We start from the raw sequence: 15,721 nt of genomic DNA, 5'->3' as shown, positions 1-15,721 counted from the left end.
CATGCATGTTCTTTGCTCATGCTTCCCGCTTATGAGCAAAAGAAGTATCCATCTCGGGCGACACATCATGCACCCGGATGAGATAGCAGATATCACGCTCCAAAGAATCTGGAAATTTATAGACTCAACGGGACTAAGCAGTGAACTCTCAAGACAAGGGCTGCCACAATAGATCAAACCAGTACCTCTAGTAGGAAAAACTTTCGAGTTCGTTTCGTTGCGTATTCAAAGTGTCATCGAAAAATTTTGTATGAAAAATTAAACAGCGCCCCCTATATTATAGCCGCCCTAGGGGCCGCTGTTTAATTTTTCATACAAAATTTTTCGATGACACTTTGAATACGCAACGAAACGAACTCGAAAGTTTTTCGTACTAGAGGTACTGGTCGAGTTGGCGCAAGTAAAGGCCCAAAAACCAATAATAATAATAAGAGATTCCTATTTGGTAATTATGACAAGTTTTTATTACTGAAGGAAATTGCCTTTTCATACGTATTGTGTTTTTAATAAAATCAGTATTATTCGATATATTTAGTCCTAAACTAAGTAAAGTTACGTTAATGATTAAGGTAGGTACTAACGCTACCAGTCACATCCATGACAAATGATCACCACTGTCACGTATTGACAAATTATGGGAATCAGATGATGAATCGCCCATTAACGCAATGGTTACAGTAAATTAATGAAAAATGTCGTTGTCAGACCGTAATTTACGTAAAAGAAATTAGTTTCGATAAGCATCGTCTTTAACATAAGTCCTTTTGGATGACCTGACAAGACATTGTTTCTTGGGGTTAATGTTTTCTTCAAGTTGACACAAACGATTACTTTCGGTAATGTGTTGTTCAGCAGAATAAAATATATCTCTGTTCCCAGTTTATCTGGTGTAAGTACCGTGCCTATATCGTATAGAGAAACTCTACGACGCAATTAGGTAGGTACGACCGAATTCTACAGTAAATTTTTCTCTTAGTTCGCCTTTTTCTTTGGTCGTTGTCTTCATCTACCGCCGCTAGCTTGCGTTCTTGTTATAATTTGAGCATCGCGTCTACAAGAAATAAATATTGTTTCTTTTTCATCTTTATAAGGTGCCAGTTACAAAAATATGTTTTATGGTGGAATAATACTGAAGTAGGATAGGTAATTCAGTGTGACGTAAGTCGTCAGTGGCGTGATAAGCAGAAGTATGGCTGCTAAGTTAGTACTGTGATCTAAATCCGGAATCAAATAACATCAACTTTTGAAAGAACTATGGAAAAAGAAATCAGGAAAAGCCTACAAATGTAGTAGCCCAGGAAAACTATTATTTGACTGCCACTACAACTCTATACAATTGGCTTCATAGTTTTGTGATGATAATGATAACTGTATGCAAATTCTAATTCACAGGTCACAATATATGAACTACAATGGCGCGATTTCACAAAACAGCTGGTTTCTATGGAGCCTTAATATAATGAGCTGTATCTAACTGGCAATAGAAAGGCGTCTTAGCGTTCCGCAGCCCGCACTGTATCAGATGTCACTCTTTTGTGCCCTCAGAGTACTTCATCACGTTCCGGCGAGGATTGTCCTCCGGGGAGGCTGTTTCACAAGGACTACATCATGTTGTTTTACATTGCTATTGACCGTACAAAGGTTTATTGATTAGATTCATAAAATGACCTTATCGTTTGGGAGGATGTTTGTATTAATTTCCTTCAAAGATTTTTTTGAAGATGCAGCTACTATTTTCTAACTAGGAGCTAGCTAACTATTAGCTTTGCATAAACTTACCTACTTGACGTACTAAATAGTGGATGTAGATGTTGTTTAGAAATCGAAAGAGTAGAATCTAGGAGCAGAATAGAAGATTCTTGCTCCGGTTTTAAGTTCCTCTTTAAACTTGCCTACTTTATATTCCATTTATGAAAAAATTGCATCATGCACTGCTACCGCGTGTGCATTGATACCTGTAATTACTTTGTCCCCTTCGAACACAACAATAGAAATATTGATTTATGTTTTTTTCTGCATCGCAGGTTTAAGTTCGACGAGGGCAGATGTACATTTCTTTCGGTTTACAAACACTAAGTTATATATCATGCAGATTGCTGAGAAAATTGGGAGATGATGAATTCATTTACTTTAGAAGGTCTACTTAAATATTCACCATCATCGAACTCTTCATCAATATCACGTAAGATCTAGCCAGACAGATACGACAAACAATATTTACACGCTGCATGATATACATAGTTATTTTTAATTATGAATCAACACATACGCTCTTTTGGCTACGAAACATTGGATGGTTTCAAATATGTAGTGAGTACACTTTCTCAGTATGGTGAATTGAAAATGTTGCGAACGCATTGCGATTATTACAGCTATTTGGATGTCACAGGAGGGTGCAGGGACAGCCACCCCCGGCGTGCCCGACCCCAGCAAGAATTGAAAATAGGGTTGTGATTCATTTCCCACGAGCCCTGTATGTTACGCGCAAAGAGCCACCAACTTTACTACGTTTCAGACTCACGATATAATTTTAGTAACCATTTGTTGCGTCTATAGATGTTTTTGAATAATTTTGAACACATTGTTGAAGAATATCATAGAAGCTTTGGAAAATATGAAGCTTTTAAGATTTTCAGCATCAATCCGTGACAACACAATATTTGAGTAGAAAATATAATCAAGCCAGAACGCCAGCTTTGTTTAGTTCGCTACGTCAGTCACGGCTTTTCAGTTTGTTAGCAAAATATTTGGTCAAAAGCTACAGTTTGTGGGTTTCGCAGTTTTCGGCCTCGTTAATCTAAACAACTATTGTTAACCCCATCAAATCGTTCTATTATGAATTTGGTGTTAGTTTACGATCGCACACACCTGCATAAAGCCGACTTCCTTGTTTGATGTAATTTTGCGATACAGCTCGTACGCATAGCACCGCGTTAGGTATAGTATAGGTATTGTCGGTAGCAATGAGGTGCGATAACGCCAACGTGCGATACGTACGCCTGCTGTTTCAGGCCGACGCGAGTCGGCTGCGCGCGGGCAACACAATACGTGTCAATAAATAAAGAAAGGTTTCTTACGAAGCCATATCCTCTGCTCTTGCTGGTCTGTCGGTCGGTGATGACGACGGCCTCCTCGATGTCGCCGTACACCGCGAAGTGTTCCCGCAGGCTCTTGTCGGTGGTGTGGTATGGAAGCCCTCCGACGAAGAGTTTGGTCCAGGTGGTGTCTTTCTGTCCCGGGAGCGCGCTGAGGGCCAGGAGGCCCTCGGGCTCGGCAGGCAGGGCGCCCGCCATCAACATTCCTTGCACAGCCTCCGTCGCGGCGGCCACGTTCACGCTGGGCACTGTCACTGCCGCTGTCGCGGTGTCAGTCCGTTGACTGGCGGAGGTTATGCGTTGTAAACACTGGAGCGTGGCGGGAGCGTGCGTTCGTCGTGGTGGTTCCGCGCGCACTGGCGAGGAGCGTTGCTTGCGGCGCACGTGGCTCCGCGGCACTAATTTTAGCCCCGCGCCCCCCCGCCGCCAGATGCGACGCCGGCCACATGCGCCGCCGGGTGCCCTACTGCTTCACTGGTGCTACCCTCCACTCGTAATCATATACCTCGTTATCAGCGTGCGAGCATGCTGAGAGCCTACTGATATCTTCTAATCGTCTAAAATTTCTGAATATCAAATTACCTACAGGTAGACAAAATAAGGGAGCATTAATTATACTCGTAATAGGCGCTGGGTTAACAATTACACAATCTGAGAGAGGCCACACAATAACAAATTGATTTTTTTTTATATGGGTAATTACAGTCCCATTATACCTAATAGTCAATAGTCATACTAGTATAATAAATTAACTTCCGGTTATGAAAATAAATATTTTCATTGTAAACATAATTAATGTACACGTAAGAGTTGCGTATATGCCCACAAAATATGAAACATCAATTTTATTTACTCATGAAGAATATTAGTTGCATTTATATTTTTCAGGTGCATTATTTACATAATCATAGATCACTTTTGTCTGTTTTTTCTGTTACAAATTTTTAAACTAAGTAATTACAATGATAAATATACAAAATCTGTTCAAAACAATTTATTGAACTTTTATCTTTCTTAATTTCTTAGGTAAAAACAAAACTTGTTTTCAGGAATTACTTTCAGGATCAGTGTCTCAGTGGATATCGTTTCCAGAGACCTTACCATTACCAGATTAGATAATGCAGCTAAAATGACGTAACACAGCTCAAAACGTGAAGTGTCATTGTAAACAATCCCACAAGCAGGTAAACACGACGCCACGCGGCGCAGGAAGCCGCGTGCGCGGGCGCAGGCTGTGGGAAACGCATTGTCCCCGCACCGAGTGTGGAACCGATCGCTTCCTCCGCTCGACTGTTGACGATATATCACCAGTTTTGATGCTCCGATTCCATAAACACTTGACACTTGTAAGTTTAAAATCGTCATCTTAAATAGAGTGGTTCAACCCTGTGGTTGACTAATGCCAGTTATCTTTAATCAATCCTTCGTCAACTCCGTCCTTCAACTGTCAAATTTCATTGTTTTTGGTCGATATACCTACGGTTTCCGATGTTTTTACATTTTGATTTTCTTTTACATTTTGAGAACGTCAACGCTTACAACCTTGTCAAAGCATCTAACGCTATCGCAACGTTTTTAATACTTTAGCGATTGTTAATAGAGAATAGAAACGCTTTGGTCCTCATAGAAGGGTGCGTTACCGGGCGGGGGTCGCGGGTTCATTGATCGGGCATTGTCGAGGCGCGTGCGCCGACAGCTGGCCGCCCTAGTCGCAGGGAAGCAGATGGCAGATTTTTGAAAATTATTTTTTATTTAGAAAAAATGGTTTCGCTTGTGCTGGGTGAACGAGTTTCAATGGCCGACGCTGACTCGTTGTATGGTAAAATCTAATTTATGCCACAAGGAAAGACGCAGTAGTAGTCAACAAATAAAATCTATGTTTAATAAAAGTAATGCTAGAATAGCGTTATAATAACAAAGTTATAACAAATAAACATTTGAGTCTTAGCAGATCTGAAATCCGCAACCGCTAGCTTTTATAATGCTCATGAAAAAAAATGTGGCATAGAGTGGTTATGATAGAAAAACCAGTATTACCCAAATTCTGCTTTCGTTTTATTCAAATTAAATAATAACATATTAAAAAAAATTAACACTGGTTTTCTCAATGAAGAATACCTTCGCCTAAGTTCTAAATAAATATGTCTAAATAAGCATAAATTGTAGTCACATATGAATACTAAGCATGAGCCGTCAACACTGCATAAATCGCAATAAAAATTAAACAAAAGTCTTGTCAAGTTGGATCAATAGCACGTGACGCGGTCCCCACTCCCGCGCAAGGGTGATTCCAACCCCTACCGCACAGCGCAATGTGTGTGCATTACCATAACGGGGATGCCCGAGCCATGATGCTTGGTTTGATCGATAGAATTCATTTTACTGTCGGATGAGCGTCATTTTGATCAAGATTTAATCAAATGAAAATAAGTCTGTCAAGGTTCGGAGATTATCAAGTATCATCTATACCTTCTTTTTTTTTATCCACAACGAGGAAGCTCTTGGCCTGTATCTCACCTGATGGTAAGTGATGATCAGGCCGAAGGTGGAAGCGAGCTTCACCCGGAATCCTCAACCACGGAGAAACTGGCTATCTTACCTCTAACTGCCGGAACACAACAATGCTGTTAACATTGTCGTTATGGCGACAGACTTAGGTAAGATGGTGGTAGCTAGCCAGGCGGACTTAGAACAAGCCCTACCACCAACCAAACCGAACGGAAAAATCTGCCCCCACTGGGAATCCGGACCCGGGACCTCTGCGTCTAAAGTAGGTGGTCTTACCACTAGACCACAGAGGCGGTTAAAAACCTAATCACCCTACAGCCAATAGGGACGGAGCAGTAAAGAAAGTTATTCAAACTATTTTCACGCGTACGAAGTCGTCGCGGGCACAGCTAGTCTATTAATTATTATTTAATAAAGGAAATAAGGCATATTTTTTCTGTAGGTAGGTATAACATGTTTCTTCCTATATTGTTTACATAGAGATGGAGGTGTTTTGTGAAAAGTTATAGATCCAAGTTCTCACTTTTTATTGAAGCGCATTCATTAATTGAACATCAACGCGCTCTACAATTTTAGACCTCAAAATAATATTAAATCCGAGATGTCACGCACGAGATGTAAACATATGCCACATATCCGAACACTAATATTCATAATTGTATTTTAACANCAATTATTGCTACTTTGTAGCAGCTTTCGTAGTTTCGTAGCCCGTAGAGGTTCGTAGCAATATTGGCCGAGTCCGCAGCGAAATTAAAAAATGAGTAGCACGAACTAAATGTATGTTATAATATAATATAATAATTACAAATTATATTCTTAGGTATGATTTGCAAGTAGTCTCAACATTATACAGACTATCGTATACCCCACACCACAAAATAGATTCCTATAGAAAAATTACATTTAAAGAAATGTTGAATGTTGTATTACCTGTAAAGGCATAACTTTTATATTTGAGCTCTTATAAAATGTAACAATGCACTTGAAATGATATGTTGGTCAATCTCTATCAATAAATAAATTAGATTAGTAAACGATTCACAGTCTAACCAAAATAATGTGAATTCACACAGCTTCATGCGCCAAAAGTTTCATGAAAAAGCTGTAAGTTTTTTTTTTGTTAGGAATGAGACATCTCTACATTTCTCATTGAATAATTTTGTCCGTAACACTGTACCGACTTTCTCGAGCAGGAGAACAAGAACCTACGCTAGCGTTGTCTGAAATGTTCGAACGAAAACAGAGATGGCGCTATTAGTATCACACAGCGGGAAAATATTGATCCCATCAAAAACAATACTTGTCAAAAAAACCAAGTCTCGCAACTCAGTTGTTCTACGGTAAAAAGTTGTGAGATCCATGTAATACCAAGTCCAGGCCAGGAAATCTTTAACGTTTTACATAAATATATTGACTTGGCCATCGCACTAAATAATTTAATTTACACGTGTTTTCATGCGATGACTTTTTACCGTAGAACAACTGAGTTGCGAGACTTGGTTTTTTTGACAAGTATTGTTTTTGATGGGATCTCATTTCTTTTTGTATTTTGTAGACAGCAGTTATGTATCTAGAAAACTGGACCGAAATTGAAAATTATGTATCTAGAAAACTGGACCGAAATTGAAAAATTTTACTCGACTTGGCGGTTGCACTACCGTGCCCCCAAATCTCATTTCTTTTTGTATTTTGTAGACAGCAGTTATGTATCTAGAAAACTGGACCGAAATTGAAAAATTTTACTCGACTTGGCGGTTGCACTACCGTGCCCCCAAATATTTTAGTTTTTCCTTGATTCATACACCAAACACTACTTATATTCTGCCGTGCCCCCAGATATCAGCTTTTATGAGTCGCAAGCATTGTTTAGGATGCAAACAAATTTTTCCATTGTTTTAATTAATATGTACTGTATGGTGCTACGAGATACATTATAAAGATGAAAAGATAATGTAATGATAATTAATATTTTAAGACAGGTATATAAGTAGGTAATAATAACCCTTCCGCCGTAGTCGGGTGTTTTAAATACCAGTACATATTATTAATATTCATAATTTGTTTCTGTGATTCTATAAGCTGTGATTTCTTATCAATATACGTAGTTAAGATTTTCTATGTTGATTTCCTTTTAAATACAGACATTGTTACAAATTCATGTTTTCTTTTATTTCATTGACTTTCTGACAGTACTAAATCTCATTATGTTAAAGAATAAATTCAATGGGACGAATCCAGAACAAAATCGCACCTTCAGCCACCCTAAAAGCTGTCTGGCAAAGTGAAGGAACGAATCAAGTGTCTGGCTGATGAGGAAACATCATCAAATTATAGCTCAAATATTATATGCAGTATGTAAATAACAGTTTTTATAGTATGCCGTAAGTAGGATCACGTAGGATTTTTTCATGAACTTTATGGGTGTCTGGCGAAGGGTTGCCACGATGCCCATGATGGTAGGTGTCTGTCTGTCAATGAATGGCGTTATTTTTAACAATACCTATTTTGAATTAAATATCAAAAAATCTACCTTTATAATTTGACGTAGTATTTGGGTTGGTATTTTACACACCTTTAGCACCGTCTGTCTGCCAAAGCCACGATAACCCAAACTTCATGTTTGGCCATGGCATGGTTCTAACCAATGTTGGGAGCATGCGCTGACAAACTTTCAGCCTTTATAAAAAAAAACGCTATGCATACAACTGATACAACTAACTCTCGATGGTTTATTAAGTTTTTTGGATTGTCAAATATTTAGATTAAAACATAAAAATTATCGTGATTTTTTAAAATACACATAATTATTTGTATTACAGAGAGTCTCATCTACAAGTTATAGAGGAGATAATTTATTTTACACATAGCATCGGGTCCGTTTGCCAACAGTAGGCTGTCTACTTACTTATTTCTATTCTTTTAGAATAGATTTTCTTGTTAATTATAGTCTTATCTATTGTAGGTAAGCTTTCATTTCATCCATTATTATTAGACCTTTTAACATTAACACCAGTAAAAAACCTAGTAAGTTTACTAAAGACCCAATATACTGAACTGTCCTACCCGTCGTGACATTGACAGTGGGGCGCCACCGTCAATAGCGGATCGGTGGTTCCGTTTTTTGCCATGTTGGAAACTATTAGTTGAACGATGGTGGCACCCCCCTGTCAATGAGTTTAGTGGGACAGTTTAGTGTAGGTATATTTAAAAACTGACACGTAATGCCCCTTTTTCTAGTTCTCCATCTAGTTCTAGTTTTACGCCCGTTTCCCTTATTCAACCCTTGTCCAAATCCGGATATCAACTTTCAAATTGAATTCAGTTTTAATTAAATATCCACAATATTCTATGCGTTTACACTTTATATTGTTTAAATAGTCTTTTAAACAATATGAAAATGTAAAAACATCAAAAACCGCAGATATTTTGACCTAAAACATATTGAAATTTTAGAGTTGACGGGCGGATTTGGATTAGGATTGAATAACGAAATCCAGCATTAGTCGACATCAGAAACCCACAAGATACTACAACATCTTTAAAAAATATTCATAAATCACTAGCGCCCTGAAAATAGACTTCGTTTTCAGTTGAAAAAATGTATTTAGTCAGTTGAATTCATTAACTAGTAGCATCATAGGTTGACTTTACTTTCCAAAATCTACTTGGAAGGTTGCGCTTTGTTATTGACAGCTCATAAAAGTAGTTAATGGAGAAGTTTCCAATTTTTTTCATTTAATAAAACTTGAAATATAAGTAAAACTAATAATATTTGTGAAAGAATCATGAAAATATCTCTACAAATAAAGTAATTTTTCAGCCAGTGTTTCTCAAGATTCTTTCTTAGAAATTTTGTAACCCTTTTTAAAAATATCCCAGACTTGTGGGTCTAGACAAAGTGCACATTTTAATCGCATACCAGTCGAAAAGTGGTCGAAAAGCCTTTTTTTTTTGTATGGAGTTTTGACGGATTCGATTTTCGATTCGATCAAAAAGTGCACTTTGTCTAGACCCACTGGTCATATACAAAAAGAAGAAGACTTTGACATATAGTGTAATTCTAGATCTAGACAACGCGCCAGGGGTGGTAGTAATCATTGTTTTTGAAACTAGAACGGGTGACGTGACATCACGGCACCGCCTATGTTTGAGTTCCACGCGAAAATATGTTAGGTAATTTCTCAGCCATTTCTTGATGGATTTAAAAAAAAACTTAGTACTTATTTAGTTTTGGTCTATATTTTAATCCCATTCAGATAAATACATATAATGTTTTCAAAATCAGGAAACTTCTCAATTGATTGCTATTTACGATTGAATGCATTTTAGACACCTCAAAAACGTCTGTAAGTTCTGTAACCAGAGTTCCTAGCACAACTAGTATTTGTCCGGTGCTTTTAAGCCGGCTTCCTTTAAATAATACAAATCAATCATTGTTCAAATCCGTTTTCGATCAAATATCCATAATTTTTGAAAAGTTCAAAAGTCTTATTTATATTTATTTTTTATTTAAAAAAAAGTCTTTTAGTTACACATTTTACTACATTGGAAGTGTCTTACGCGCAAACTGAAAAAAAACTATAATTATTAGAAATCTCAATATCATTTATGAAGACCTATCCATAGATACCCCACACGTATGGGTTTGATGAAAAAAATAATTTCGAGTTTCAGTTCTACCCCCAAAATGTATTGTTTGTTTTTTCTATTTTTGTGTGAAAATTTTAAAGCGGTTCATCTACTTACCAAATAACAGTTCTTGTAGTTTCGGAAAAAAGCCTGTGACACACGGACGGACAGACAGACAGACATGACGAATCTATAAGGGTTCCGTTTTTTGCCATTTCGCTACGGAACCCTAAAGATAATTATGAACATAGCTATAATATGACAGAAATTATTACTAATGAATATTGAAGAATAAAAAACGCTAATATCATAGATAAAGGAAAATGAAAAGCAGTCGGCTTTTTGGTTTTTCAATCATTTATTACATACATTTATTCTTATTAATTATATTGCATTGCTGCGGGCGGAACTATTTATAGTATAATGCAGTAATTAAGCTTCGTAGTTTTATTTTCATATTGTTGACCTTCATTTTGCAACAAACGCGCATCAAATTCGCATGATTTTTATTTTCTTTTCTTTTATTTGTTCAACAATGTATCAACGGTATCTTGCGCTGCCCGCATCCGTACTTCCCGCGACCTTCACCAGATCGTCGGTTCACCTAGTAGGAGGTCTGTTAACAGTGCTCACACTATGTCTTCCGGCCCGTGGTTGCCACTCTACTGAAGAACTTTTCTGATTCAGCAATGAATATGTTTAGTAATCATTATTATTACTGACTATGTATGTCTCTAAAAACAATTCACCCTTTTTACATGATTGGTCTCCAATGCAGGAGCACGAGACTCTCTTTAATTTACCGCAAAGGCCAATGGCGGATTAGGTTTCTAAACTCTACGCCTAGGGGCCATCCATAAAGTACGTCACACGAATGTCATGATTTTTTTACCCCTCCCCCGTCCTTGTCACAGGTGGTCACATTTCTAAGACCCCCCCCCCCCCTCCGTAGTGTGACGTCACATGTTTTGCAATTTCACATCGAAAAATTATTAAATTAACAAAAAAAATAGCAACAAATAGAAACAATAAAATCACGCGCGAGGTACGGTGCGTTTGGCAGCNAAATTAACAAAAAAAATAGCAACAAATAGAAACAATAAAATCACGCGCGAGGTACGGTGCGTTTGGCAGCATTATAGGCCAGTAGAATTAGATTTTAAATCTGAAATAATTCCTACAAAAGATTTTATTGATTTAATGTCTTCATTGGTTGCCCATTAACTCTCCTAGGTTTTCGACTTCGACGGAGTTGTGCTTAAGTGGTGGGGGTATTTTTTAGTATAATTTATATTTCAAATTACGCGATTAGTACCTCTAGATATATTAGATTTTGAAATGTGATGTCACGAAACTTAGGACCCCTCCCACCCCTTGTCACACCATGTCACACTTTGTCGACCCCCTCCCCCCCTCTTTACGTGTGACGTACTTTATGGATGACCCCCTAGGCTCCTGGCTACACGGGTTTTTCGAAATAAGTAATGTACGGGAATTATTATTTTATAGGCCTTTTTTTGACTATTAAAAGAACAGGATCTAAGTTAGACCTTTACACTTTACCGTCGAAATTATTTGAATATAAATGGATGTTTTGATGCCTCGACTCAGACACAACTGTATAGGTATTACTTTATAATAATACCTACATAACTAGTGTCTGAGTATTATGCTATAAAACCAGTATTGGAACATTATTTTTAGTTGCGAGTATAAATATGAGGATTTTATTATTACTGTCGCATTTTAGAACAGCAAACGCATTGTGAAGGTACTGAAGAATAATCATCATGACTGAAACTTTAGGTGAGTTAAATCCTAACAGATTCAATGTTATCTTTTGATTTCCGGGTTACCTATATTTCAAGTTTTTCCTACTGTTATGACTGTAATATTCCTTATTCGCTAATAACAGCGAGAAGAGTTATTAAATTGCGACTCTACAAAAATAAAAGTGAGCTGACAGTCTCAGCAGCGGTGTCAGTAACAAAATGTTAGAGATCGACTAAAACTGCTGACACGAAGTCGCCACTTTGTTAGAGGCGTTAGAGCATCTTCAGAAGATAAAAAACTTAGCTACTTTGTTTTTTGTATAAAACTTAAATCCAAAATCACTCCTCATCTTACAGAAGTGACCACAGAAAGCAACCAGCAGTACAAGTTCTACCCAGTAGCATCTGGTTCAATTCGTTTTGAAGTGAAGACCTGGAAGGATGCCCACCTGGTGCTCACAAGCGGCCCTAAAGAAACTGATCCCAGATACGAGGTAAGAATGTTTTAGAGATTTTAATCAGTTATTATAGAATAATACCATTTTAAAGAACTTAAAGATCATAATATTAAGTGCTATTAACATTCATTAGTGGAGCTGGAGAACTACTCATTATATTATCGGAATTTGATAATGTCTAAAAATGCGCAGCTGAGTATTACTACTCTTTTTGCAAAAAATCATTGGTATTATCCGTCTTGTATTAATATAAAAGCTTGTAAAAATGCGAAAGTAACTCTGTTTTCTTCACACTCTTAAATAAAAAGAAGAATGCCTATTATGTTGATAGAGATAGTTTGAGACCCAGGAAAAACATAAAATAGTTTTTATTTCGGTTTTCGTAAGGGAGAAACGTGGCAGAAATTAATTCACGCCAGCAACAATAGCTTTGCTACCGCCTAAACGACAGTTTATTAATACCAATAATGTTGGGTTCTTGTACCATCTTACTTTAACTTTAACAATCGTCAAAAGTCCGTGAAACTCCTATACAAAAACACCGATTATTATTAAAGTTACGGTTAAAGTAAGATGGTGGAACTCAGCCTAGAGTTTAACTTTTTCAGATCATAATAGGCGGATGGGAAAACACCAAGAGTGTAATAAGAAAGAAAGGAAAAAATCCAGATCAAAAGGAGATTCAAACCCCCGGGATCCTAACAGACAAGGAGTTCAGGCGTTTTTCTATTCGTTGGGATGGAAATACGGTGCAAGTCCACCAATATACAGAAGGACAATCGCAACCTAGGAAGTTAATGGAGTTTAAAGACCCTGACCGCTTCCCCATAACATTCGTAGGGGTAGGCACAGGATGGGGTGCTAGTGGTACTTGGAAATTTGAAGGTATGCAAAAATTTGTTGGTAGATTTATAGAACTTCTATTTCCAAAATGATTTTATTTATTGTTTACGAAAACTAACTGCTGAAAATTTGGTTGGTAGCAGTTACGTAAGTGTAGGAGTCTATGAAAGCCAAATTATTATTTTTTTCACATTACCATACTTTTTCAGTAGGATCAACTAGGTATGTTATGTAGTGAATGTTCATAACGTGTTTATAACTTATTGTACACTAGATTACCGAGCTAGACGATTAGATTAGCTAAAATAGAAAATAAGGTATAGTAATACACATTTCAATTTGAAATAATCATTAAACAAACAAACAAACACACTAACAAAGTGTTTTGTTGTAAATTCGTATGTGTCTTTAAAACTACTTAACCGATTCTGAGAATACTCGTCACCTGTATTACCTAGTAAAGCCAAAAATTCCCTCAAAACAAAGCCTTGTTTGGACGCAGCCGCCTCCAAAGTTGTATTTTTAAAAAGTTGCACCGCGGCATGAGAACAACAGATTATAAAATTGCTATATTACAGATGGGACTGAAGTCTTCACCCCGGACAGCAAGGATAAGTTACAGTACAAGTATGCGCCGGTTTCGACGGGGTACCTACATTTCGTGTACCGTGGGCCCCATAACGCCCACGTCTGCCTCACGAGCGGGCCCAGGGAGACAGACCCCATGTACGAAATCAATTTCGGTGGAGATGACAACATGAAGTCGGCCATTAGGTACCGTCGAAACGCGTCAGATAAGGTAAATTTAGAAACTTTTTTTTTCTATCCACAACGAGGAAGCTCTTGGCCTGTATCTCACCTGATGGTAAGTGACGATCAGGCCGAAGGTGGAAGCGAGCTTCACCTGGAATCCTCAACCACGGAGGAACTGGCTATCTTACCTCTAACTGCCGGAACACAAATGGCGACAGACTTAGGTAAGATAGTGGTAGCTAGCCAGGCGGACTTAGAACAAGCCCTACCACCAACCAAACCAAACAGAAAAATCTGCCCCCACTGGGAATCGAACCCGGGACCTCTGCGTCTGAAGCAGGTGGTCTTACCACTAGACCACAGAGGCGGTTCTAAACTAAACTGCGCAAAGCAATAAGTAATCTACCGTATTTACCAATTGCTATAATATTTATTTATTGGAAAGGTAAACCAAGTCAAGTTGAAGACTATTCAGAAATGGGCCTACTTATAGTATTTGAATTTTAACATCCGTGGTCCAGTGAGTAAATCTGTCTTAGCTTAGAAGTTTCTGGTTCGATTTCTAGGAAACACACCTACGCCCGTATTCATAAACGATGCTTGCTTAAGTAAAGCAGCAAATCGAACGCACAGCATTGAATAGAGTTCTGTGATTGGTTCATTTGTTATCCTGTGCGTCCACGCGCACTGTGAGACCTCATAGTAATGTTTGTGAATACGGGCGTTAGTATACAATCATTTCGTGNTTCTAAAATAGCTGATATTCCAGTTAGGGCTTTCTATTTAAGTAAAATGCCGTCATGGTGACTTTTACCTGTTTGGAGGTCACCTCAGTTGTTACAAGCCATACGAAAAAAATAGAGTCGTTATTACTTTTCTCACACAGCCCTACATGGCTTTAAATTTTATTATTCATTGAGTAATTAAATCTTCAACTAGGTACTAAATCTGTAAATATTTCAGGTGACGCTATCGACCCCTGGACTGATGGACCCCTCGACGGACAAGGAGTTTTTGATCGACTGGTCATACAACAGGGTGGTGGTCCGCGAGGTGCCGTCATCAGGAAATTCTCCTCCTTCAGAGCTGATGGAATGGGAGAGCACTGCGGCGTTCCCCATCACGCACTTCGGGCTGCGGACAGGGGACGGCGCACGCGGCCATTGGCGTGTCCGCTTTTACTGGACCGGCGACGCTTTCCTTAGACCTGGCAAGGGGAATGCTTAGTTTCCAGAAGTTCAAATGCCGTACAAACGAAGATCAAGCTAAACTCCGTCTTATAAAGTTGTAATAGTGTAGAATTTGCTACAAAATTTAGTCTGATATGCTCGAGTATACCTGTTAAGGCGGTTTTGATTCATTTTTAATCAAATATACAATATTCACCTCTGAATCACACTGAAACAGTCTTTCGAGCAAAAGATACAGCATTTTTCAAAATATTAATGTGTAATGTACTTAATAAAGACTTTTACTATAAAACTCGTGTAAATGCACAGAAGAGAAGTTGAACAGATTTTTTTTTATCTCAATTTGATTTTTCTACTTTAAACTTAGGGGTTCCGGGTTACTATTATTGTCTCAGATAGCACACGACCCTTGTACTTTGTAATCGAGTTCATTAACTAATTCTAAGCTATCCTAACGACGCTTAAAAAAG

The 15,721-nt window shown here is 37.9% G+C and overlaps 2 protein-coding genes across 4 annotated transcripts in view; one reads left to right on the top strand and one right to left on the bottom strand.

Moving 5' to 3' along the window:
* The window catches only part of LOC114355566 (RNA-binding protein 38), a 29,916-nt gene extending 26,399 nt beyond the window's left edge, over positions 1-3,517 (bottom strand). For 2 of the 3 annotated variants that reach the window (XM_028308497.1, XM_028308498.1), the window contains exon 1: positions 3,078-3,517. In XM_028308497.1, the coding sequence (XP_028164298.1) occupies positions 3,078-3,299 (222 nt within the window). In that variant the 5' untranslated portion in view covers positions 3,300-3,517. The remainder of the gene's footprint in view (positions 1-3,077) is intronic. The other variant, XM_028308499.1, reaches the window with a different exon arrangement.
* Positions 3,518-11,936: 8,419 nt separating this feature from the next.
* On the top strand, positions 11,937-15,600 carry LOC114355596 (uncharacterized). The gene is made up of 5 exons (XM_028308541.1): positions 11,937-12,041; positions 12,365-12,501; positions 13,074-13,350; positions 13,887-14,107; positions 15,025-15,600. Exons 1-5 carry the CDS (start codon positions 12,026-12,028, stop codon positions 15,286-15,288), a joined length of 915 nt encoding a protein of 304 aa, XP_028164342.1. The 5' UTR covers positions 11,937-12,025; the 3' UTR covers positions 15,289-15,600.
* The last annotated feature ends 121 nt before the right edge of the window (positions 15,601-15,721 follow it).

This window comes from Ostrinia furnacalis, unplaced genomic scaffold (assembly GCF_004193835.3).
Source record: "Ostrinia furnacalis isolate ACB-3 unplaced genomic scaffold, ASM419383v2 OfSCF2422, whole genome shotgun sequence".
In the NCBI taxonomy this organism is placed as follows: Eukaryota; Metazoa; Arthropoda; class Insecta; order Lepidoptera; family Crambidae; genus Ostrinia; species Ostrinia furnacalis.
Note: the sequence above shows the minus strand (reverse complement) of the source record. Positions and strands in the feature narration are given on the sequence as shown.

Coding starts and splice junctions, on each gene's coding strand:
- LOC114355596 (XM_028308541.1), top strand. Junction 12,502..13,073: donor AAACTGATCCCAGATACGAG/GTAAGAATGTTT, acceptor TAACTTTTTCAG/ATCATAATAGGCGGATGGGA. Junction 13,351..13,886: donor TGGTACTTGGAAATTTGAAG/GTATGCAAAAAT, acceptor GCTATATTACAG/ATGGGACTGAAGTCTTCACC.